The following is a 26,327-nucleotide window of genomic DNA, read 5'->3' as shown; positions in this document are numbered from 1 at the left end:
CCTTTTGAACTTGTCCATTGGGTTTTCATGGCAAAGATAATGGAGTGGCTTGCCATTTCCTTCTCCAGTGGATCACCTTTTGTCAGAGCTCTCTGCTATGACCTGTCCGTCTTGAGTGGCCCTGCACGGCATAGCTCATAGCTTCACTGAGCTACGCAAGCCCCCTTGCCACGGCAAGGCAGAGATCCTTGAATAATTGGGAAGATCCATTCCTACTGCTAACCACTGAGACAGCTGTTTGTACCACTGAACATGGATGGGACCAATCATGCACACGTTAAACGAACTCCACCACCAAAAACCACAGACTGGAAAGTGAAATAGAACCCTGGAGAACCCTTAAAACTAACTGTATACAAAAACAACTGACTTCACACCCATGAGTGACATTTATGTCGAGCCACAGTGGATAACTGCTCAAGAAAATGATGACCCCTCCTGGCCAGAAGGAGGCAGACCTTTGGTAACGGACTTTGTGAATGTCTTGTCTGGTGCCCATTAGGGGATTATAACTGGGAGGGAAATTGTTGTCTTTTTTATAGAGAACAGTTAGAGAACATCTTTCAGAAAGAAAACCCACCAGATCCAGGAGTTTGGGGAAAGGTTGAATTTACAGATAGAGATCCAAATAAGCATCAGAATCTCAAGGTTTTATTTCATTAAGAGGACCAATGGGGAGGATAGGCGGGGTTTGTTGTTGTTAGGCCAAAGTCGTGTCCGACCCATCGCAACCCCATGGACAATGATCCTCCAGGCCTTCCTGTCCTCAACCATTCCCCGGAGTCCATTTAAGTTTGCACCTACTGCTTCAGTGACTCCATCCAGCCACCTCATTCTCTGTCGTCCCCTTCTTCTTTTGCCCTCAATTGCTCCCAGCATTAGGCTTTTCTCCAGGGAGTCCTTCCTTCTCATGAGGTGGCCAAAGTATTTGAGTTTCATCTTCAGGATCTGGCCTTCTAAAGAGCAGTCAGGACTGATCTCCTCTAGGACTGACTGGTTTGTTTGCCTTGCAGTCCAAGGGACTCACAAGAGTCTTCTCCAGCACCAGAGTTCAAAAGCCTCAATTCTTTGACGCTCGGCCTTCTTTATGGTCCAACTTTCGCAGCCATACATTGCAACTGGGAATACCATAGCCTTGACTAAACGCACTTTTGTTGGCAGGGTGATGTCTCTGCTTTTTAGGATGCTGTCTAGATTTGCCATAGCTTTCCTCCCCAGGAGCAAGCATCTTTTAATTTCTTTGCTACAGTCCCCATCTGCAGTGATCATGGAGCCCAGGAAAATAAAATCTGTCACTATCTCCATTTCTTCCCCATCTATTTGCCAGGACTTGAGAGGGCCGGATGCCATAATCTTTGTTTTCTTGATGTTGAGTTTCAAGCCAAATTTTGCACTCTCCTCCTTCACCCGCATCCACAGGCTCTTTAGTTCCTCTTCACTTTCTGCCATTAAGGCGGTGTAGGGCTGTCTTAATATTGAGCTGTGCTGCAACACATCTTTGGGTGTGATCCTGGAAGTATCTTCCCATGATTTGCAAACCATGAAATAAATCTGCTTATTGTCTTCATAATCTGCTTTGTCAGCGGCATTCATTCGCAGGGCCGAGTCTGTCCGTGACATGACCATTAGGGTGGCCAATCAGGGGCTTAGCCAAGAAAGATGACTTAATGATGACCCATCCTGGCAACAGGATCAGTTTCTCAAAACATTAACTGCAACAGCTGGAAAACGGAATATTTATCTCCAAAACTCTAACCAGGCCCAGCCACGAGCTGCAAACAAGCAAGTGGAAAAGGCTTTAAGGTCAGTGTAATCTACAGCTCATTAAGCATGTTAGCCATAGTTCTACTACAGTCATCCCACCAAATAAATTTTGACTTGGGAGTCATCTTACCAAAAAAGTTAAAGGTATCCCCTGTGCAAGCACTGGGTCATGTCTGACCCTTGGGGTGACACCCTCTAGTGTTTTCATGGCAGACTCAATACAGGGTGGTTTGCCATTCCCTTCCCCAGTCATGACCGTTTACCCCCCAGCAGCAAGCTGGGTACTCATTTTACCGACCTCGGAAGGATGGAAGGCTGAGTCAACCTTGAGACGGCTGCTGGGATCGAACTCCCAACCTCATGGGCTTTTGGCAGGGGTAGTCAACCTGTGGTCCGCGGCCCACTAGTGGGCCACAAAGACATCGGTGATGGGCCGCCACGCCTGCCTCTCATGCCTGCATGTCGCTGCCTTACCACTCTGCACCACAAGAGGCTCTTACCAAAAAAGTTGGAAACCATCAAACTAGGCAAGGATAGCCAAAAGCCACATAATACCTTTTATGAGGATCAACACAAACGACTCCAAACATGGTTCAAGCTGTCTCCGGAATTCTTCATCGGTGAACCTCAAAAGCTCTAGAAAATTTGAGTCAAGTGGCACCTTTAAGACCAACAAAGTTTTATTTAATAAAATGGGCGCTAGGAGTCGGTGTTCTCTCGCCCCCGGGAGCGGCCTCAGCGCAGCTCCTTAAAGAGGTTCCGAAGATGATGGACAAGGGCTGTGCAAGTTCCCTGGAAAGTTCTTTGAGTACTCTCAGGTGCATTTCATCCGGACCAGGGGATTTGAACTCATCCAGTGCAGCTAAATGCCTCTCGACAACCTCTCTATCCATGTTAACCTGCCACCCAGACACTATCTTTTGGCTACGGCCATCTCTAGATGTGCCTAAACACTTTGACCTGTGGGAAAAAACAGATGTAAAATAGGCACTAAGCCTTTCTGCTTTCTCTGCATCTTTCGTTAGAGTTTGTCCATCCGCACCTAACAGTGCCTATTGCCTCCTTTACTTTCGTTTGCTCCTCACATAACTGAAAAATCTTTTCTTGTTACAATGGGCTTCCCTGGCCAATCTTAGCTCACTCTCAGCTTTGGCCTTTCTGATGATTGATCTACAGTACCTAGTAACCTGTAGGTACTCTTCTTTAGAGCTCTGTCCTTCCCTCCATTTCATGAACATTTTCCTTTTCTTTCTTAGTTCCTCTTGAAGTTCTCTGTTCATCCAAATAGGCTTCTTAGAGCTCCTGCAGTGTTTTTGTCTTTCTGGGATAGTCATTGATTGAGCATGCAATAGCTCTTGTTTGAGTAGCGCCCACCCTTCACATGCTCCCTTCCCTTCCAGCATTCTCATCCATGGTATGACACTCATCATGTCTCTGAGTTTATTAAAGTTTGCCCTACGAAAATCCAACATCCGCATCTGGCTACAAGCTTCCTTGGCTCCCCATCTCAAAAGGAATTCTATGAGGACATGGTCACTTCCCCCTAGGGTCCCCACCTCCTTCACCTCATCCACCAACTCTTGCCTGTTGGTCAGTATTAAGTCCAGTATGGCTGAACCTCTTGTGGGTTCATCTACCATTTGATAAATGAAATTGTCAGCCAGGCAGGTCAGATCATATTTATTAATGATCTAGATGAGGGGGTGGAGGGACTACTCATCAAGTTTGCAGATGACACCAAATTGGGAGGACTGGCAAATACTCCGGAAGATAGAGACAGAGTTCAACGAGATCTGAACACAATGGAAAAATGGGCAAATGAGAACAAGATGCAATTTAATAAAGATATAAGTGTAAAGTTCTGCATCTGGGTCAGAAAAATGAAAAGCATGCCTACTGGATGGGGGATACACTTCTAGGTAACACTGTGTGTGAACGAGACCTTGGGGTACTTGTGGACTGTAAACTAAACACAAGCAGGCAGTGTGATGCAGCGGTAACAAAGGCAAATGCCATTTTGGGCTGTATCAACAGGGGCATCACATCAAAATCACAAGATGTCATAGTCCCATTGTATACCCCATGCGCACTGCCCCAGGTCAGACCACACCTGGAGTACTGTGTGCAGTTCTGGAGGCCTCACTTCAAGAAGGATGTAGATAAAATTGAAAGGGTACAGAGGAGAGCGACGAAGATGATCTGGGGCCAAGGGACCAAGCCCTGTGAAGATAGGTTGAGGGACTTGGGAATGTTCAGCCTGGAGAAAAGGAGGTTGAGAGGGGACATGATAGCCCTCTTTAAGTATTTGAAAGGTTGTCACTTGGAGGAGGGCAGGATGCTGTTTCTGCTGGCTGCAGAGGAGAGGACATGCAGTAATGGGTTTAAACTTCAAGTACAACGATATAGGCTAGAATATCTATCTATATCGTTGTACTTGAAGTTTAAACCCATTACTGCGTGTCCTCTCCTCTGCAGCCAGCAGAAACAGCATCCTGCTCTCCTCCAAGTGACAACCTTTCAAATACTTAAAGAGGGCAATCATGTCCCCTCTCAACCTCCTTTTCTCCAGGCTGAACATTCCCAAGTCCCTCAACCTATCTTCATAGGGCTTGGTCCCTAGGCCCCAGATCATCAGGATCTAGATATCAGGAAAAAGTTTTTCACAGTCAGAGTAGTTCAGCAGTGGAATAGGCTGCCTAAGGAGGTGGTGAGCTCCCCCTCACTGGAAGTCTTCAAGCAAAGGTTGGATACACACTTTTCTTGGATGCTTTAGGATGCTTAGGACTGATACTGCGTTGAGCAGGGGGTTGGACTAGATGGCCTGTATGGCCCCTTCCAACTCTATGACTCTATGATTCTATGTTAAAGAGTACCGGGCTGAGCACCGAGCCCTGAGGTTCCCCGCTACTCACCTCTTTTTGGTGAGTAACGGGGTACCCTTTTTGGTTTACCACCCTTTTTGGGTTTTATTCCTCGGCTAGGAGCTGAAATGCCCTTCTGGAACGGGCCGCTTATCAACCGCCCAATGTCTGACCTTCTGCCCCGTCCCCCTCCGCGGGATCTCAGCAGCCCTCCTGACACCTTAAAGGTAAAGGTAAAGGTATCCCCTGTGCAAGCACCGAGTCATGTCTGACCCTTGGGGTGACGCCCTCTAGCGTTTTCATGGCAGACTCAATACGGGGTGGTTTGCCAGTGCCTTCCCCAGTCATGACCGTTTACCCCCCAGCAGCAAGCTGGGTACTCATTTTACCGACCTCGGAAGGATGGAAGGCTGAGTCAACCTTGAGCCGGCTGCTGGGATCGAACTCCCAACCTCATGAGCAAAGCTTTCAGGCGGCTGCCTTACCACTCTGCGCCACAAGAGGCTCTTACTGACACCTTACTCGCGTTCAAATGCCACGCCTGCCCAGCCGTCTGCACGCCATCAGAATCCACGTGTCAAAGCAGCCAGCTCCCCGCCTCTTTCCCGCGGGATACCGCTAGTGCTCCTCGCAGCGTGCCGTTGGTTCTTCCAGGGCGACGTTTTCCGTGCCTCCGGGCTCCGCGGCTGCCTCCCCAACCGCGCCTGCCGTGCGCCCCGCGGGAAGGCAGCAGTAGCGCAGCGCTCCCACTTGTCGCCTCCCTCCCTCCCTCCGGGGACTGGGCGGCCCAGGCCGGGGCGGGGGGAGGAGGGGGCGGGGGCCCGAGGAGAGCGCGAGCCTGTGCCGGACGTGGGACCCGCCCCGCAGCGGCTCCCGCTGGCCAAATAGGGAAGCGAAGAGGGGCCGGGAGCCGCCGTCGCCGCCGCGCTTTCTGCCGGTTCTTTGCGCCCTCGGAGGGCCCGCGCCGGATCTGGGGGAGAGGGGAGGCGATGGCCGCGGCCCCGGCCCCGCTGGAGGGCTTGTGACTTCGTCCGCCTCGATCCCCTGCCTTCCGGTCCCGTCCGCTCCTTTCTCACCATGATGAATCCCAGCGAAGGCGCGGCGCCCGTGGAGAAGTTTAAGTTGGTGGTGGTCGGGGGCGGCGGCGTGGGCAAGAGCGCCCTCACCATTCAGTTCATCCAGGTGGAACCCGGCGGCGATGGGGTCTCCCGTGACAGGGCGGTGGGGGGGGGGGTGCGGGTCGAAACGAAACTTGTCGCCACGATCTTTTGAAAACTGGGAGTTCACTTCCGCCCTGTTTTCTGGGGACATTCCCAAGGCAGTGCGCAAAACAAGCGCAGCCTTTCTGGAGCAGCCCCCAACCCCAAGAAAAGCGCGAGGTGGCATTGCATTGGGATCAAGGCTCTTCCCCCTCCCCAACAAGTGAAGGGTCCGGCCTCTGCCAAACCCTGAATCGGTTCTCCAGAGATGGGGCCGAGCCCTTCTGTATCCCAGAGAGATCCCAAGCGTAGAAGAGGGATCCGAGTGTGATGGTGGGTGAGCAACAGGCGAAGTCCATTGCCTCCCTAGGGAGGGCATCTGGCCCTCTGCTGCTGGAGAGAGCAGGCGAGGCCAGACAGACCTTTGGGCTGAATCAGCCAGACCTGTTCTTCTTAGGAGGGGAAAGAGCAGCAGGGGTCTAGGACAAAGTGTCGTGTTTCTTTCCTTAGTGCCCTCTCTCCTCCTCTCCTCTTTCCAGTCATACTTTGTCTCGGACTATGACCCCACCATTGAGGATTCATACACAAAAATCTGCAACGTGGATGGCACCCCAACCCGGCTAGACAGTGAGTATTGGGATGGGGGGGGGGGAGAACGTTGTGCCTCTTTTTACCAGAGATGTGTTCAGTTGTTGCGAAAGTGGCATGCACACGCGCTGGGGCAGGTAAGAGCTTGGCAAACGGGATTGTCGTGAGTGATGATCAGGTCCTCCAGGAATGTGCGAGAAAGTGCTGGTACAAAGCCCAAGTGAGGAATCGGTTGGCTAATGGCATGAGTTCTGGTCTAGTCAGTCTTTCGGTTGATTAAATCTGCACATGTTTGCCTGTAAGGGAAAAAAAATCTAAAGAAAAGGGCATCATCCCTTTGATTTTGGAAGAAGGCATTGTCAGAGAAGAGGCTTTCCCTGTCCATGGCTTGCAGCGGACAGAAGGCCTCTAATAGGGCACTTATCAGGGCAATTTTTATTTGTGCTTGTGTTCAAAATAATTTCTAATTCATTGGTGGATCCTTCGTAACTGATCAAATGGCACTAACAGTGCCATCCTGAACCAAATTACACCCAAATCCTCTGAAGTCAGTGCATTTCCAAGAGTGTAGGCTAGCATCACAAATGTCATACCTCTAATGCTCTGCTCGCTTTCCACTCCTATGGCCCTCCTTTGGGAGATGAAGTCTGTGTCGCTTGTGGAACAAGTGGGACGTTTGTGTACCAGGCACCAGCTTAGAGGGAGCAGAAACAAGAAGAAGGTGATTGCATGTGTGGTTGGACCAAGGCAGGAGATCTCAGGGGGAGCATCTATAGGAACTGGATAATCCAAAAACAAAATATAAAGTTGAAGAAAGGCAGCTAGTGGGAACTTGGGTGTAAGAGAGCCAGCTTAAAAGTAGTGGTTAAGAGTGGCTGCTTTTGATTTGGAGAACTGTTTAATTCCCCACTCCTCCTCCACATGCAGACAGCTGGGTGACCGTGAGCCAATCACAACAGTCCCCTCAGAGCTCTCTCACAGGGGAGAGGAAGGGTCGGTGAATGTAAACCGCTTTGAGACTCCTTCAGGAGTAAAAAGCAGGGTACAAAAACAAGCTTTACTTCTGCGTGGTAAAAGGAAGTACTGTAAGCGGATAAGGATTTGATGGTCACTGCCAAGATGCTGGTTTATTAATTTAATTGTATTAATATTATATTTGTAGTCTGTCTTTCTCACTGGGACTTGAAGTAGATTATGCAGTGTAAGCATTAATATGACATGTAAAATGTTGCCAATATTTCATATTAGAATTCTATCTACAGCAGCAGTACCAAGTATACACAATTGTATAGGCCACATTCCCTGATCCTTTATCCAGGTATCTTTCTGAACCATTTTGGTATGGTGAAGTTCTGTTATTTGTGTTAGCAAAGTTTGACATACATATAGTAGTATTTGTAGAATACTTTTTGAGTGCTTAATGTACTCTATGCTTGGAGCCTGTTTTGAGAAAGGCAGACAATAATTGTTGAAAATAATATAAATGTTCACAAATTAGGAATGCTTTCCTTACAACTAACCTGTAAGGTAGTTTGATATTACTGCAGATAAGGAGCAGATTTTGAGGTTATGCCTAAGGCAGTGTTCTCAATTTGTTAAAAGTGAGACCCATTTCTAAACTTACTGCGCTTTTTTTGGACCCAATTGCATAAAAACATAAGAAGGGCCCTGCTGGATCTGACCAGTGTTCACTCTAGCCTAGCATCCTGCTTGAATAAAGGCATAATTTCTTTTGCCCTTCATAAATCTGTTGCCTATCAACTTCACAGGGTGTCTCCAAGGTCTAGAACTTGGAAGAGGAAGAAAAAGCTTCCTATTCACTTTTTCCAATCTGTGAATAATTTTACAAATTTTTATACTGGACCAGTTGATATTTCATTTTTCATACTTCTAAATATACAGCACCATGGAACAGGCCATTTTGTACATAGTATAGAAGGCAATCCCCCAGGGCAGCTGATTCTCTGCAGTCTGAGGCAGGATATTGGACTAGACCAGGAGTCCCCAACATGGTGCCTGCAGATGGTATGGCACCCGCTGCCACCTTTCCTGGTGTCCACCGAGTGATATACCCAATCTTCTGGTTGGCCATTGGCGATTTGATTGGGTATATAGATTTTTAAAATGTTTTTAAAATGTGCAGATTTTTGAACATGCTGCCACCAGATTTCCCTCATCTTCGTCATGTGCATGAAGGTAAGCTGCAGCAGCATTTTGTGGCTGGCTCTGTCTCCTGTGGCAGCTGTTTTGTGACCACTGTCATATCTGCCCTCCCATCTCTGCCAGGAGGGTTGAGTTAGAGGTGTGTTGAGCAGCTCCCCCCACCCCACACCCCCGCACGGAATTCCTGACATTAGTCCAAACCTTCTATCCTTAGTCAAGTCTTATTCTATGGCCCGGAGAGGCTTCCTCTCCTCCGCTGTGAGAACTCTCCTTGGTCTGTCTGGTGTCAGCTGGGAATTTACTGCCAGGATCATCCAGCAGGCAGACCAGTTGGCTCCGGTTATTCGCACCTTTTTAGATCAATAGTTCTTTCCTATGCAACTACCCCCCTATATATACCCCTAAAGGGGCTCCCAGTGTTTGTCTCTGTCAATATTCCCTGCACTTGCCAAAGCTCTGTCTTGATTTGCCTTGTGGACTCTTTTCAATAAACCCTGATTGCTTTGCACCATGTGTTTGGATCAGCTTTGTAAGGGGAGTCTCTGTTGGTTGAGTGAACCAGCTCACGGTTTGTGGCAGTTTGACAGAGACCACTTTCCTCCTGCTTGCCCTCCAACGACCGCCTGCTCACTGACCATGGAAGCTGCAGCTGGAGAGGGCACAGGGCCCAACCAACCACCGAAGGCTGAGGGCATCGGAGGGATGGCGGAACCCATGCTCCCTACTGAAACCCTCCCAGTGCCTAGGGAAGAGGGTACAGTAGCAGACTCCCAGGCCTCAGAGAACTCCAACGAGGAGCCCGACAAGCGCCCAGGATGCCCGGACGTCTCCGAGAAGACCATCGGAGGAGTGCCACTGGGGACTGCACCCCTATCCCACCTTCTAGCAACCGGAGGTGGAGAGGGGCTAGGGACTGCCATTGGATCTGCTCAGACATCCCAATCCATTAGATCCAAAGCCGGTTCCCCGAATGGCACACGGAGGGTGCACTGCTGGACCTCTTAACAGGAGAGGACTATGGAGGCACAGGACTACGGGACTTTGATGCCCCCTGGAATGAGCCAGCGGGGCGTGGAGAATTGACCTCCCCCCACGTGGCCCTGGGGAAGAGATCCAGACTCGGGGGGGGGGGGGAGAGATTTCATGCAAAGATCAAGGAGATAAAGCTTGCAGGTTCACACCAAGGAGTTGAGGCATTTGATCACCAACCAAGATGTCCAAACCACAGAAATCCAACATTTGCACTCCCTGGTGGGATCCTTGCATAGACTCTGTCTGTCCCAGCAATCCTTCTGATGGGGCAGGGGCCCATGGCGGAAGCACGGCAGTTGGTCCCTCAGACACTCAGTTTGGGGCTGCCCTGGCTGCTGTAGGAGCCCGAAAAGAAGTGGTGCAGGTAGACACATCCAGAGACACACTTCCACCTCCGGGGATCTTATCAAGCCTCCCTGCACGAGAACCCAGAGCACTCCAGTGCCCTCTGAACACCCAGAAGCGGTGGTGCGGAGAAAGCTGCCAGTGGGAGCTGACAGAGCACAGAAGGGGGGGTCTCAAGTTGCCCAGCCTGTCCCCACAATATGCCCTGAGCTCTTGGACCATCCATCTTGGACCTCAAGGAGGAGGTGGAGAGGGGTTGAGTGGCCATGTGCAGAGGCTAGACCTCACAGAGAGTTGGCCGGCCTCCCAGTATGGAGGACTCTCATGGACCACAGAATCTCTCTCCCCTCATTTCACCTGGACTCTACCCAGTTACTTTCTGCAGCCCCCCCAAGTATATCCAAGCACTGTCAGGCTGGGGGCAGAGACCCACTCTGTTCAGGGGACAGAGGATACAATCCAACGTTCTAGTGATGATGGGACGTCCCCTGTGGCTTCACCAGTCAGCTCGGACCAGAGCCTCCCCTGCACTCCGCCAGCCCCCGTCGTGGCTGCCAGTGATGCCGACACGATGGCTGGAGAGTCGTCAGAATTCCACAGTGACCGGACCGCAGCTGCGGTGTCGGTGCCAACATCCCTGCCCACCCCACCGCGCGATAAGCCAAGGGAGCCACCGCGACAGACCCTGCCCAAGCCCCTGCCCAAGCGAACTGTGGAGAAAGTGGCGTACAGTGCAGATTGACAGCTTCATGCTGGACTGGTGAGAGACCTGATCTGAATCAGATGGCATCTGCACCCTATGGAATAACTTGGGGGAGAAGGCGGCATAATGGTGGGTAGACCTCCATGAGCTGCAGGCCCCTGAACTCACCAGGCTACCCTGAGGGCCTGATTCACCGACCCGTCTCAGGAAAAACAGGCCTGCCTAGAATTACAGAATTTGTGCCAGAAAGGCAGGCCACTGGCTGAATACATCAGTGATCTTTGTCCCCTCTGATCCCTCAATGATGATGCTAAGATGCAGGCCTTCAAGAGGGACCTGGACCTTGTATTTATGGACGGGATCCCTCCTGAGGAGGACTTAGACCCATTGTTCCTGGTGGCCACCTCCATTGAGGCAGATCAACTGGACTATAAATATTGGAAGCAGCTACTGCGACCTGCAGTCCCCTCAAAGGGGGGGGGGCGCCATGTGGCAGGAACTCCGGTGAGGGTGCAGGAGACAACAAGGACTTTGCCTGGAGTGTGGCGGAGCAGGGTACTTGGCGGTGGAGTATCCCAAGAAGAAATCGGCCAGAAAGCCCCAGCCCCAGGACGGACTCCTGTGGCGGGTGTCCCCACACTGAAGTCCCTAACTCATAAAAAGATACCAGCAGCAAAACAGCATGTCTTTTTTACACCGGTCTGTGCAGAAGACAGTCCCGGGGAGTCGTCAGAGAGAGCGGGGAGAGGAATATTCCCTCCCCACCGGAAAACATCCCCGACCCACGATGAGGTACCCTTTGGTGGATTGTTCTGAAAGGCACTCTGGCGCCTCCCTGCAGAATCCCCCCCCCATCTTACTGCTGACCCAGCTGCTTAACAAAGCTACCGGGGTGCAGCTAGATGTACAAGTGTGTGTGGATACGGGCTGCAGTGGATACGGGCTGCACTTTGATCAAGCCTTAGTTGGTGAAAAGACTGGGGTTGGAGATCATGTATCTGGACAAATGCATCCTGATGAGGCAAGTGGATGGGGCACCCACAAACCAAACATTGATTGGGACAAGAAAATGCTGTCCTTCGTGCACAAAGGTTGTGCCCCTCAGTTTTCGTTCTCCAAACCAGGGGTGGAGGTTAAGACCATGATGGGTGGTGGCTGTAGGAGAGGGGAATCACCCAGCCCTGTTGAATCCTTGGTTGCAGGCAATGGAACTACGTACAGATGAACTGGCTGAGTTTCCCATGCCCTACCAGGACCTGGCCAAAGCCTTCTCAGAGGAGGAGTGTAACCACCTCTCCCCCCGGGGTCACAAAATGTGCCATAGAGTTGGTTCCAGTGGCGACTCTCCCCAAAGCCAAACTATAACGTGAGTCCTTCTGAGCTTAACGAAATGCGAAAATTTCTGGACAAAAACCTGGCCCGTGCCTTCGTTTGTCCCACCACCAAGGTGGTGCTGGTGCTGTTTGCCAAAAAGAAGGATGGCACTCTGAGAATATGCACCAATTACCGAGCCATCATTGTGGTTTCCCAGACCAATGCCTACCCTGTGCCCTTCATCAAAGACTTGCTAGGGAAGCTGGAGGGGTGATGTTGGAAACAGCTCTCTGGACGATGTCTTCTGACTTGTAAGGCTGTAAACAGGAACTCTCTTCACCATAGAGTTAGTGAGAAAGACAGGGACACTGACCGCTCACCTTTGATCTCACTGTCCTTTCTCTAGAGGGTAATTTCCTGTTTGCCCAGTCTCTTCCTCCTCTTCTTCTCCATCTCTCAAGCCTGCAACATAATGGAAGGGAGATGCCTCAAGCATCTCTCTCTATCCAATTATTTAGATTAGAATAGGAACCTTATCTTTACCTTTATGTAGTACTAGCAGTAATAGCCCGCTGTAAAAAAAATACAGCGGGCCCTAGGGGCCTGGGGGAAGGTTTGGCTTTCCCCCCTCCCCCCCGATGTAGAAAAACGCTCCCCAAGCCCCGGGGAAGGCGATCCGCGGCTCCCTGAGCCACGGATCATCTTCCCCGGGGCCTGGGGAGCGTTTTTCTTCGGCTCGCGTTGTAGAAAAACGCTCCTCAAGCCCCGGGGAAGGCGCTGGGTGGCTCAGCGAGCCGGCCAGCAGGCTCCCCGGGGTCTGGGGAGCTGTTGTTGGGGCTGGGGCCAGCGAGCCTACCTTCGCTTTCAGCGGCCAGCAGAGTAATGGCCACCATGGAGTGAAGGAAAGCTCTGGTGGGGGTGGGGCGGGTTGAGGCGCTTTGCGCCTCGCAATTGATTGTTGTTCGTCCAAGCAGCCAATGATTGGCAGTTCGGGGCTGGACTGACAAGCGGAGGGGCCTGCGCCTCCCAATTGGGTACTCCGCTTGTGAGTCCAGGGGAAGAGGCCTATCGGCACCCTTCCTCATCCTGGACAGGGCCTGCCCTCGGGGCCCTTACTGTTTTATTTCTTCTGCTCCAGGAGGCACCGCCGCCACAGGCGCAGCTGCTGGGCCCTCCTGTCCCCACGGGCAGGTGGCGGCCTGCACCGTCAAGGGGAAGCGAGGTAATAGCGGCGGTCAAGCAAACTGGGAGGGGGCGGAGTCTGGTGGCTCGCAATTGGTCCCTTGCCACCGGACTGACAATCGGAGGGCCCAATCGGCAGGCACTTCGCCTATCAGCACCCTTCCTCATCCCGGACAGGGCCCGCCCTTGGGGCCCTTACTGCTTTATTTAATACGCTCACCTAGGAGTGGTTAAAGATTATGTTCTTTATTAAATAGTTCCAATACTTTATGTAATATTATGTCCTTTATTAAATAGTTCCTATATCATTTAAGTAACACGTTGGTGAACGTGTGTTTCTTTGTTGTTTTCTGACCACATGCACTCTTGCCTCACACTGCATTACTTTCCATACTAAGGCAGTATGCTAACGTTCTGGGTATTAATACTTTACTAATGCTTAATATCCTTCAGGGGAGAGCTTAACCAAACTCAAATTGCACAGTGCCTATTGTTGGCCTACTATTGGGACAATTGGAATACAGCATTTAACACCCCTCTGGGACAGTTTGAGTATCTCATGATGCCGTTTAGATTAAGCGGCTCACCGGGAATATTCAGGAACGTTATTAATGAAGTGTTGCATAACTTGTTGTACCGGGTGTGTGTGTGTGGCTTTTCTTGTTGACATATTGATTTACAAAGTAAATGAAGAGGATCACATCCCCCTGGTCCGCAAGGTCCTAAAGAGATTCCGAGACCACAAACTGTATGCTAAACTGTCTAAATGTGAGTTCCGTCTGACAAGTATTGACTACTTGGGGTACAGTGTTTCGGCAAACGGGATCCATATGGACCCAGCCAAGGTAAAGGACGTATTGAACTGCCCCGCCCCCCATACATGGCAGCAGTTACAGTCCTTCCTCGGATTCACAAACTTCTACAGAAATTTCTTACCCATGTACTCCCAAGTAGCCCTCACTCCGACTGACCTCCTAAAGACCAAGGGTAGAAGGGATGCATCAAAGAAAACCAGCATGGACTGAGTGTTGCACACAGGCTTTCAATCAACTAAAGAGGTTATTCACCACTGAGCCAGTGCTCACCCACCCTGATATGAACCTTCCCTTTATCGTGCAAGTAGATGCATCAAACTCAGCGGTGGGCGGTGTTATGCTCCAAATAGGGCAGGGGGAGAAACTGCGCCCATCTGTGTATCCCGCAAATTTACCCCAGCTGAAAAGAACTGGGTGATCTGGGAAAAAGAGGCGGCCACCATAAAAACTGCCCTCATGGTGTGGCGGTATTCCTTGGAGGACTCAAAGGAACCCTTCCAGGTGTGGAGGTACTCAGGAAACCCTGCAAATTAAAGGCCAAGCAGATCCAGTGGGCAGAATTCTCATCCTGATTCAATTTCACCCTCAGCCACATTCCGGGTTGCTCAAACTTCTTGATGGATGCCCTGTGTGAAAAGGAGGTGAAAGTAGATATGGTTTTTAACTCTCGACAATTGGGCCTACTCGTGCAGACTGGAAGCAATCCCCCCGGCAGCTGATCTGTGGGACAAACCCCCCAATGACTTTCTCCAAGCACTGGTTTCTGACCCACAACTGAGTTCTTTGAAGGGATCTTTGGAGGAAAACAATGTGCTGTGGCACATGAGCGGAAGGGTGTATGTTCCAGCCTCTCTGGGGAGAAATACTGGAGGTCTGCCATGATAGCAAGATTGCTGGGCATTTTGGGTTCAACAAAACCTACCTGCTAGTGCGGCAATTGTTTTGGTGGCAGGGATGTGGAGGATTACGTTAAAGGGTGCTCTGTTAGCACCACAAAAAAGTGGCTGGTGGGTAAGTCTCTGGGTCTCATGCTGATGGAAAGGTATGATCTAGTAGGCATCACAGAAACTTGGTGGAATGATTCTCATGACTGGAATGTAATGGTGGATGGATATGAACTGTTCAGAAAAAACAAAATAGATCAAAGAGGTGGAGGAGTGGCACCGTATGTGAGGAAAGGGCTTACCTGTCAGGAAATTCTAGTGAAGGAGAGTATATTTACAGTGGAAAGCATCTGGGTGAAAATAAGCAAGGGGAAAACAAACAGTGTGGTGGTTGGTGTCTGCTACCGACCACCTGACCAACAAGAGGATGTGGATGCTGCACTTTGTGAGCAACTTGAGAAAATACCCAAGCGGCAAGACCTTGTCATCATGGGTGACTTCAATTTCCCAGATGTGTGTTGGGAAACAAACTCTGCGAAGCGTCCTCAAGTCATGCAACTTTCGGACCTGCCTGGCTGACAATTTCATTTATCAAATGGTAGATGAACCCACAAGAGGTTCAGCCATACTGGACTTAATATTGACCAACAGGCAAGAGTTGGTGGATGAGGTGAAGGAGGTGGGGACCCTAGGGGGAAGTGACCATGTCCTCATAGAATTCCTTTTGAGATGGGGAGCCAAGGAAGCTTGTAGCCAGACGCGGATGTTGGATTTTCGTAGGGCAAACTTTAATAAACAGAGACATGATGAGTGTCATACCAATGGATGAGAATGCTGGAAGGGAAGGGAGCATGTGAAGGGTGGGCGCTACTCAAACAAGAGCTATTGCATGCTCAATCAATGACTATCCCAGAAAGACGAAAACACTGCAGGAGCTCTAAGAAGCCTATTTGGATGAACAGAGAACTTCAAGAGGAACTAAGAAAGAAAAATGTTCATGAAATGGAGGGAAGGACAGAGCTCTAAAGAAGAGTACCTACAGGTTACTAGGCACTGTAGATCAATCATCAAAAAGGCCAATGCTGAGAGTGAGCTAAGATTGGCCAGGGAAGTCCACTGTAACAGGAAAAGATTTTTCAGTTATGCGAGGAGCAAACATAAAGTAAAGGAGGCAATAGGCCCACTGTTGGGTGCGGATGGACAAACTCTAATGGAGGATGCAGAGAAAGCAGAAAGGCTCAGCACCTATTTTACATCTGTTTTTCCCCACAGGTCAAAGGGTTTAGGCACATCTAGAGATGGCAGTAGCCAAAGGATAGTGTCTGGGTGGCAGGTTAACATGGATAGAGAAGTTGTCGAGAGGCATTTAGCTGCACTGGATGAGTTCAAATCCCCTGGGCCGGATGAAATGCACCCGAGAGTGCTCAAAGAACTTTCCAGAGAACTTGCAGAACCCTTGTCCATCATCTTCGGGACCTCTTTAAGGACTGGAGATGTCCCGGAGGACTGGAAGAGAGCAAACGTTATTCCAATCTTCAAAAAAGGGAGGAAGGATGACCTGGGAAACTACAGACCAGTGAGTCTGACCTCTGTTGTGGGTAAGATAATGGAGCAGATATTAAAGGGAGCGATCTGCAAACATCTGGAGGACAATTTGGTGATCCAAGGAAGTCAGCATGGATTTGTCTCCAACAGGTCCTGTCAGACCAACCTGGTTTCCTTTTTTGACCAAGTGACAGGTTTGCTGGATTGTGGAAGTTCGGTTAATGCCGTTTACTTGGATTTTAGTAAAGCTTTTGATAAGGTTCCCCATGATGTTCTGATGGAAAAATTGAAGGACTGCAATCTGGATTTTCAGATAGTTATGTGGGTAGGGAATTGGTTAGAGAACCGCACTCAAAGAGTTGCTGTCAATGGTGTTTCATCAGATTGGAGGTGAGTAGCGGGGTACCTCGGGGCTCAGTCCGATACTTTTTTACATATTTATAAATGATCTGGATGAAGGGGTGGAGGGACTACTCATCAAGTTTGCAGATGACACCAAATTGGGAGGACTGGCAAATACTCCGGAAGATAGAGACAGAGTTCGAGATCTGAACACAATGGAAAAATGGGCAAATGAGAAGATGCAATTTAATAAGAATAAGTGTAAAGTTCTGCATCTGGGTCAGAAAAATGAAAAGCATGCCTACTGGATGGGGGATACGCTTCTAGGTAACACTGTGTGTGAACGAGACCTTGGGGTACTTGTGGATTGTAAACTAAACATGAGCAGGCAGTGTGATGCAGCAGTAAAAAGGCAAATGCCATTTTAGGCAGTATCAACATCGGCATCACATCAAAATCACAAGATGTCATAGTCCCATTGTATACGGCACTGGTCAGACCACACCTGGAGTACTGTGTGCAGTTCTGGAGGCCTCACTTCAAGAAGGATGTAGATAAAATTGAAAGGGTACACAGGAGAGCGACGAAGATGATCTGGGGCCAAGGGACCAAGCCCTATGAATATAGGTTGAGGGACATTGGAATGTTCAGCCTGGAGAAAAGGAGGTTGAGAGGGGACATGATAGCCCTCTTTAAGTATTTGAAAGGTTGTCACTTGGAGGAGGGCAGGATGCTGTTTCTGCTGGCTGCAGAGGAAAGGACACGCAGTAATGGGTTTAAACTACAAGTAAAACGATATAGGCTAGATATCAGGAAAAATTTTTCACAGTCAGAGTAGTTCAGCAGTGGAATAGGCTGCCTAAGGAGGTGGTGAGCTTCCCTTCACTGGCAGTCTTCAAGCAAAGGTTGGATACAGACTTTTCTTGGATGCTTTAGGATGCTTTGGGCTGATCCTGCGTTGAGCAGGGGGTTGGACTAGATGGCCTGTATGGCCCCTTCCAACTCTATGATTCTATGATTCTAAGCCTCTAGAGACCCTCAGCCGCCCCTGGGAAGTGATTTCCATGGATTTTATCACAGACATCCTGCCCAGAAATGGCAAAATGGTGATATGGAGGGTGGGTGGGCCTTAATTCCAAACAAGCGCATTTTGTTCCTTGTGCTTTGCTACCCAGTGCCCAAAAGCTGGCAGAATTTTTTGTGCAACATGTGCTGCGACTCCTTACCCGCAAAGATCGTGAGTGATAGGGGGAGACAGTTCATTGCTATTTTTTTTGGGGGGGGGGGTGCTACTGCAGCTGGCAGGGGTCACCCGTGCCCTTAGCTCAGCCTATCACCCAGCCAAAAATGGCCAGACTGAACAGGTGAACCAGGTTCTGGAGCAGTACCTGTGCTGTTTTCTAAATAACCACCAGGACGATTGGGTCTTGTTATTGCCCCTGGCGGAGTACACTTATAACAATGCTCCCCATCTGAGTACAGGAATGTCCTCTTTTGAGGTAATAAATGGGTACGCTCCATGTCCCTTCCCCACTCTGGAGCCCCCACCCTCAGATTCGAACAGCCTCCCCCCAGGAGTAGTGGACTGGGCTTCCCGGATTGGGACACATGGTGGAAGGTATCAGAAGCACTCTGGAATACAAAGGCAGAATACAAACGGTGGGCTGACAAGAAGCGGGCACCCGGCCAGCTGTATAAGGTGGGAGATACGTTTATTTCCACTAAGCATCTGAATAACAGACGACCCAATAAGAAGCTGAACTGCTGTTTCATAGGGCCTTTCAGAATCATGGAGGTGATCAACAAGGTGGCAGTGCAGGTGGAACTCCCCCCCACCCACTTACAAAAAGGTTCATCCAGTTTTCTATGTGAGTCTGTTGAAGCCGGTGTCCCTGCTGGATAAGTGGCATCATGGTGGGGATTGAAGCACACCATGAGCTAGACTACCGTCTGCAGAAAAAACACTATTTGGTGGCCTGGAAAGTTTCCCCTGACTCCGCAAATGAATGGATAGATGCGGAGGATGTCAATGCTCTGGTACTAGTAAAGAAATTTCACTTACTGTATTCTGACAAACCCCGCCCCGACTAAGAGGGGAGAAAATGGCATGCCCTAGGGGTAGCTGAATGTCATATCCACCCTCCTGTCTCTGCCAAAAAGGATGAATTAGAGGTATGTTGAGCAACTCCCCCCCCCTCGCAGAATTCTTGACATTACTCCAAACCTTCCCTCCTTAGTCAAGCCTTATTTTATCACCCGGAGAGGCTTCCTCTCCCCCACTGTAAGATCTCTCCCTTATCTATCAGCGTCCTTGTTCTGTCTGGTGTTGGTTGGGAATTTACTGCCAGGCTCATCCGGCAGGGCAGACCAGTTGGCTCTGATTATTTGCACCTTTTTAGATCAATAGTTCTTTCCTATGTGAACCCCTCTTACCGCCTAAACTACTCCCCTATATATACCCCTACAGGGGCTTCCTGTGGTTATCTCTCTCAATATTCCCTGCACCTGCTAAAGCTCTGTCTTGATTTGCCTTGTGGGCTTTTAAATAAAGCCTGATTGCTTTGCACCACATGTGTTTGGATCAGCATTGTAAGAGGGGGTCTCTGTTGTTTGAGCGGACCAGCTCATGGTTCGTGACAGCCACACTCACCCCACTGTGTCAGAATCCCAAAAGTGCCTGCAGCCCAGAAAAGGTTAGAATTCCCAGTCTAATTCAGCAGGGCATGTTTTACAATCTGAAACTCAAATCTGCTTTCAAGCCTTCCACAACTTACCGTTCTTCCTCTTCTTTCCTGCCCTCTGAAGCTCTCTGCAAATGAGACACACCCACTTTTTGGGTGCTGACCCACAGTTTGAGAACCACAAGTCTAAGACAAATTCAGGGGAATTTGAGGCGGAGGTGAAATTTCAACCAGGGATTTGCCAGTTTGCACTGTTAGCCGCTGCACTAAATCACTTCTCCTATATCAATCGTGTTGAATTCAGACATATTTTCTTTCCTGTCCACTTTCTGTTTCTCTCGCCAGTTTTAGATACTGCAGGACAGGAGGAATTTGGGGCCATGCGGGAACAATATATGCGCACAGGGGAAGGTTTTCTTCTCATCTATGCCATCAATGATCGCAGCAGGTAAGAGGCAAGCTGTGACATTCACCCCTGAGAATCCCATCTCAACAAGTCAGAAGAGGAACCTTAAGCAGAAGATGCAAAGGCCTAGAAATAACTTTGTTGTTGTTATTGTTAGGCTGTTCAAAAACATTTGGAGAAAACTTGAAAATGTCTCAGTAATTGTTTAATTCACAGTTCTGTTATGTTATTTGAGAATTAGCTAGGATAGGAAGTTTTGATTATAGCTTAGCATGTGCCACAACATCATGCCAGGCTTGAGAACAGCCACATTTGTTGTTGTGATTTGAATGGAATGTTTTTAATGTTGATTTTGTCAGGATGCTCAGCTGGACTCTTGACAGATTAAGCAAGTTATTGTACAATAAATACGAAGACTAGATTGTGTTTTGCAAGCAAATAGTTCTGATTTTATAGATGGCTGATGCAGCTCATGTACAACTGTTTGCAACAGTGAAGTAGTTCTTATTTTACAGATAGAGAAAACTGAGGCTGACAGTGATTTTTGTCCCCTTAGGCCACCGCATTTACAATTGGACATTGTACAACCCTAAGATAGACCCATTCTCCATTGTTGTTTGGTCCTGAACCAAGTCCATAATAGTGTCGTCTCAGGGTGCATCTGGGTCTCTTTATTTATTATATTTTTATAGCACCCTTCCATACAGCTCAGGGTGGTTTACATATAACATCATAGAACATACATGGAACAACCTAACAACCTAACATCAACAATAATCCAACAGTGGTCCTTCATCTGTCTCCTTTCTGTCTCAACCTAGTTTTAATGAGATCAGCAAGTTCCACACACAGATACTTCGGGTGAAAGACCGTGATGAGTTTCCCATGATCCTTGTGGGAAATAAAGCTGACTTAGATCCCTATCGGCAGGTAAGGGAATTGTGGGGCAGGATGGAGATTACACAACATGCTGCTAATGGGAATTGGATTAGGATAGAGTTAACTTGCATAGCTTCTCTGTACTGATCTACTTCACCCAAATCCTCTCCTAATGACCAAGCAATTAGCAAGAGCTGCCAGTCACAGGTTTGAATCCCCTCTTTACCATAGAAGGTTAAGGTGACCAGATTTTAATATTGGTAAAGCGGGACACCATTGACCAGGGGTGTTCTTGATTAAAAATTTGGTCTACATGGAGCAACAAAAAGTTTCATAGAACACATAGAACGCAAAAATAGTATTGTTATATATATTTTTAATTTCAACTTAAGTACAATTTGCCAGGTGCCCCTAGATGTCCCTCCAAAAGTGGGACAATCTGGTCACCTTATAGAAGGTTGCTGAGTGAGTCACAGTTGGCTACAGTTTCCAGTATACCTGGCTAAAAAAATAACCTGACCCTTTTAATAACTTCCATCAGTTTCCCCAGGAAACTTTTAATTATTTTTCTCCTGCTAACTTTAAAAATGGCATCATAAAAGGCATTTGCAGAGGGTAATCAGACTGCAGGACAGGATTAAATTCCCTTGCATCCTACATACCAGTGTGAGTACCTTTCCAGTTAGCTCAGAAAATGCATATTTGCTGAAATAATTACTTGCTGGGCCGTTTAACCCCTTAATTGAGGCAGCACTGCTAACACAAAGGCGGGGCTCTAGACCAGTGGTCCCCAACCCCTGGTCTGGGGACCGGGACCAGTCCGTGGATCAGTCAGTACCAGGCTGCGGCTCCTCCTCTACCTCCTCCCCGGCTGCTGCCTCAGGGGCTGCTCTGCCGCCAGCTCACCTTTGATGCTCTCCAGTGACCGCCATGTCTGGGGCTCCCCCTCAGCGTGGCACTGCACAGCTGAGGCTAGCAGCACCAGCGGCGCGAAAGCAAGCGGAGCAGGGCAGTGGCAGTGGCGACGTCCCTCAGCAAAAGACTACCCCCCCCCCCCCGGGCGTCAGTAAAATTGTCAAGCATTGACCAGTCCCTGGTGATAAAAAGGTTGGGGACCACTGCTCTAGACAACGATTTTCATTTTCTTTCCACCTTTGTCTCTTTCTATTCTTCTCCACCATAATCTCCAAAGCAATATGCCCCAGCTGTTTCTCACTGCTGACTTCTTGCATATTTGTCCGTGCCTACTGTGATTATATTGCAATCTTCTCACTGCCATTATTTTTGATGTAAATGTTCTCGTTTGTGGCCTGAATGTGTCAAAAATACATGAAATTTAAATGCTCCCAATAATAGACAAATATGCTGACAGGTGCCCAAAGAGGAGGCTGTGAGCTTTGCCCAGGAGAATCGAATCCCCTACATGGAAGCTTCAGCCAAAATCCGCCTCAATGTGGATGAGTCTTTCTATGAACTGGTTCGAGCCATCAGGTGAGGAGGCCATAGAGGAATTGGTCTTGTCCTCTTTCTCTTTCTCTTTCTCTCTCTCTCTCTCTCTCACACACACACACACACACACATACGCTCTCTCACAAAATTTGGAGGAAATGACTTCATTTGGCAACCCATTTCTATATATAGAGAAATGACCAACTAGGTATTATTTTCCCAGTACAAACTGGGGAATAAATAACCCCTAATGTTTCAGACTTACCAGCCACAATCAGATGTTTGATACATCTACTGATTTCCCTGCCTGCTTTAGACTATCAAATCCAGAGTAGGTGTATTTTGCAGACCACCAGACAGGGCCTTCAAAGTGCAGGTCAGAAGTATGAAACTGCTAGGTATGAGTGAGAATATTGGTCCTTATTGCTTGCTCTTGTCTTTGTTGACCATCATCAGGCAGAGAAGTACCTGTTTCCAGAGTTTATTTCAGTCAAGATTCTGGGGATCAAGCCAAGGGTACCACAGAGCCACAGCTTACTTTTTAAAACCAATATCATGATAACAGGACACATCTACAAGTTGCCTGAGACTTGAGCACTCTTTTCTATTTGCTCCCCCCCCCCAAATAGATTCCTAGGTCACATTCTGAGGCTTTAGTCCACAGTTGGTGGTCTGCCCAGAGGAAAGAATTGTCTTCTGCAATTATGTCACTTCCATGCCATCAAGCCAGGCACATGCAGGGGCAGTCCAGATAACTATACTCTTGGCCGGTAAGCCAAGCCCAAATCACATATCGAGTAGCAGAATCAAAGTCCAGTTCAATAGCTGTGGCAAAATCCGAGGGAGAGCTGAAGGGGAAATCACGAAGCAAGCTGAGGTCAGGAACCAGAGAACCCAGTCTGAAGCCAAACAATGTCCAAATACCTAAGTTGTACTTCAAGCAGCCGTAGAAGAGGTCATAAAGCCAGAAAGCAGGCAGAGCTTCACTGAAGCAAATGCAAGTTAGGAACCGAAGGCAAGATGACGGATGGGTTTGGGCACAGGTTGCACCCATGCTGAGGGCCATCTCTGCCTTGCTTAAGTGCAGCCTGGGCTAAGGAGTTAAGTAGCTGCACCTGGGAGCAAAATTGTCGTCCATTGAGGCAGCCCCAGCTGGTTTGACAGTGTGCTCTGAGCTGGGTGCTCCGGCAACAAGCTGTCAAGTCGCCTCTTCTGCATTGTCTCCTGCGCTCTAGCGAGCTGTCTGGGCTGGGAAGGGGTGTTGCTGAGGCGATGCTGACACAGAGGGCATGGTATCTACCTGGCTGGGACCTGGCTATGCATCCCTGCCAGGGCTTTGCTTGTCCGGCAGCGTCTCACCGCTTTGCCCTAGCTCCTCCTCATTCTCGTGCTCCGAGAGGAGCGGCAGCAGAGCTTCTGGTGCAGGTTCAGATGCAGTCTCCGGCAATGGGTACATGACAACCACAATTGGCCACCCCTGCCCTACAGTGTGTTAACTGGTGATAGGCTGCATCTGAATATGGAGGTTCATGGCAAAGAAATGCAGTTCAGTCTTGCATCCATCATTTTGTCTAGTCATTTATGGGGCGGGGGCAGGGGAGGGGCTGTTTCCCTTTTGGCAAGTTAACTTACCTTTTTTTTACATTGAGTGGATGACAGAATAAACAACCCATTGCATTTTATCTCTTCCTCTGTTCCTTCCCCCACCTCCCAGGAAGTTTCATGAACTTGAGTCTCCTCCCACTCCAGCTATCAGCCCAAAGAAGAAAGAACCCCGGAGCTGTCCTTGTTCTATTCTGTAGCCTGGCTGCCATCCCACTGCAAGCCACACATTCTGGAGAGAAAGAACTGCTCCTCGGGTGACCTTGCCCAAACCAGCTTGCCCACCCTCCACTGCGACAAGGGCTGTCCATGTGTGTTTTGCAGTTGTTCCTAAAATACTTTATGTCTCTAGTATTGCAGAAAACTCTGGATGTTGGATAGTGGCAAGAGGCAGACGAATCATCATTGGCCCCCCACCCCCGGACCCTTTATCCTATCAAGGAATGCTTAAAAGCAGATGCAGGAAGTGGGAACACAAACCAGCAAATTCTACCTCGTCACCTTCAGTTGCTAGATGCTGCCATATTCCTCTGGAAAAGGTGTCCTGTTCCTTGCTGGGGGATAGAAAGCAGGATTGTTTTCATAAGTGCAGAAGGTTGGGTGTAGATTTGACAGAAAGAGACAACTGTAGGGCAATTGGTTAGACTGTGTTCAAACTGCTAGAACCTGTGATCTTCACACACAGGCCATGAAAAATGTAGAGCACTGGTCCCCAACCCCTGGTCCAGGGACTGGTACCAGTCCGTAGATCAGTCGGGACCGGCCTGTGGCTTCTCCTCGTCCTCCTCCCTGGCTGCTGCCTCTGGGGCTGCCCTGCCACTCTGCCGCTGGCTCACCTTTGGTGCTCTCCAGCAGCTGCCATGGTTGGGGCTCCACCTCGGCATGGCACTGTGCAGCTGCTGCTGGCAGCACCCCCCAGTGGGCGGTGGGTAGTCAAGGGTGCCGGCAGGAAAGTAAGTGGAGCAGGGGCTCAGGCGGTGACGGCGTCCCTCGGCAAAAGACTACCCCCCCCCAGGCCTCAGTAAAATTGTCAAGCGTTGACCGGTCCCCAGTGATAAGAAGGTTGGGGACCACTGATATAGAGGACAGAATTAACTGCAATCAAACACAATATGTATGCTCAGCTGTTCTCTGCCATGCAGGAAGGAGGAATGGTAGATGGGTATAAAAAACTCATTCCCTGTCCTACAGCTGGTGTTGTACTCTTTTTCTAGAAAAGAGAAACAGCTGGAATTACATGCACCCATTTTTGTGGAGAAGGTGGAGCTAGCATCACTGTTCCACCCCCCCTTCTTTACAGACTAATCCAGTATAGGTTCATAACAGCAGATAAGTGTACCGAAAAATTAACCCCCTCCTTTTTGGGCCAAGGACAGAACAAGAAAAGAAATAGCTAGAATCAAAGGATCACCTTCTCTCAACCCTATATCAGGGACAAATTAAGCTAAAAACATCCCTTCCTTCCAGTGGCTGAGAAACAGCCCAGACCTGATGCAGTTTACTTGTAAAAATACTGTTTTTAATGATTAGAAACAAAATTGCATTGCAAGGTACAGTAGATTAAAGTTGCTTTGCCCTTCCCAAGGACAGAAAGATTTGCCTGTGTGTCATTAAGTACACTTGCAGCTTTTCAATTCATCCCTTCTTGCTTCCATTCTGCAATGTACTTTACTATCACAGTCCATTCATAATCTGCCAGTTTTCTTAGACACCCTTCAGTGGCAGCTGAATCGTATCTCTTACCCTTTGACTTCTGCCAATGGCTCTCAAAGATACAATTATGATTGATTGCCAGTGTGTGGGGGGGTCTTACAAGTATGTTCATCAAGTGAACCTTGTCAGGGGGCTTGACCATTGTTTCCCAAACCTTCCTCAATGCTCAGCGGGTCCACCACTGTAGAGAAAGTCTGTTTTGGCTTCCCTACCCACCTGAGAACATGCGAATTCTGCATTCACCTCTTGCCCCGTGAAGCAAGAGAATGCATTCAGTTCTGGTCAGATGCAAAGTGTGTTTTTGCAGCAGTTGCAACAAGAGGTGTGCATTAATAAAACTTAATCCCCACTGCATCCCAGTCAGGTTGGGAAACCTTGCGGAGCATTCCAATTTGAAAATCCTGAAGAGTGGTCACTTGTCCAAAAAAGCAAGTCTTGCAGCACTTAAAAAACTTAACTGGTTTAACTTCCATGGACTACAGCCTACTTCATCAGTGGCATAAAGTATTATATATATATACACACACACACACACACATATACACACACTTGCGTGCACACACAGAAGTACAGGTGGCCATGAAATACAAAAGTAGCCTTAGGTCTCTGAATTTGTCACTTAGCCAAAAACTATTTTAGCAAAATAAAGAATACTCCCAGAGAAGTTATTTGCTATGTTGTAATTGGGATTGTAACATGAAATTGGGGAGAGGGGGTCCTTACTGTATTTGGCAGCATTACGGGCATAGCTGGGAGATCAGCTCCAGGTGTTTTCCTATCTGGGAGAGGATGTGTGTGTGTTATGTGCCATCATGGTGACCCTATGAATTCATGACCTCCAAAATATCCTGTAATTAACA

The 26,327-nt window shown here is 48.8% G+C and overlaps 1 protein-coding gene across 1 annotated transcript; it reads left to right on the top strand.

Moving 5' to 3' along the window:
- The first annotated feature begins 5,444 nt into the window (after positions 1–5,444).
- Positions 5,445–26,131, top strand: RRAS (RAS related). The gene is made up of 6 exons (XM_077313000.1): positions 5,445–5,807; positions 6,364–6,451; positions 19,764–19,866; positions 20,646–20,754; positions 22,076–22,194; positions 23,867–26,131. The coding sequence occupies exons 1-6, from the start codon at positions 5,703–5,705 to the stop codon at positions 23,952–23,954; spliced, it is 612 nt and encodes a 203-aa protein (XP_077169115.1). The 5' UTR covers positions 5,445–5,702; the 3' UTR covers positions 23,955–26,131.
- Positions 26,132–26,327: the final 196 nt, after the last annotated feature.

Source organism: Paroedura picta, chromosome 16 (genome assembly GCF_049243985.1).
Source record: "Paroedura picta isolate Pp20150507F chromosome 16, Ppicta_v3.0, whole genome shotgun sequence".
NCBI lineage: Eukaryota > Metazoa > Chordata > Lepidosauria > Squamata > Gekkonidae > Paroedura > Paroedura picta.
The sequence above is the reverse complement of the archived record's forward strand: the minus strand, read 5'-3'. Positions and strand labels throughout refer to the sequence as shown.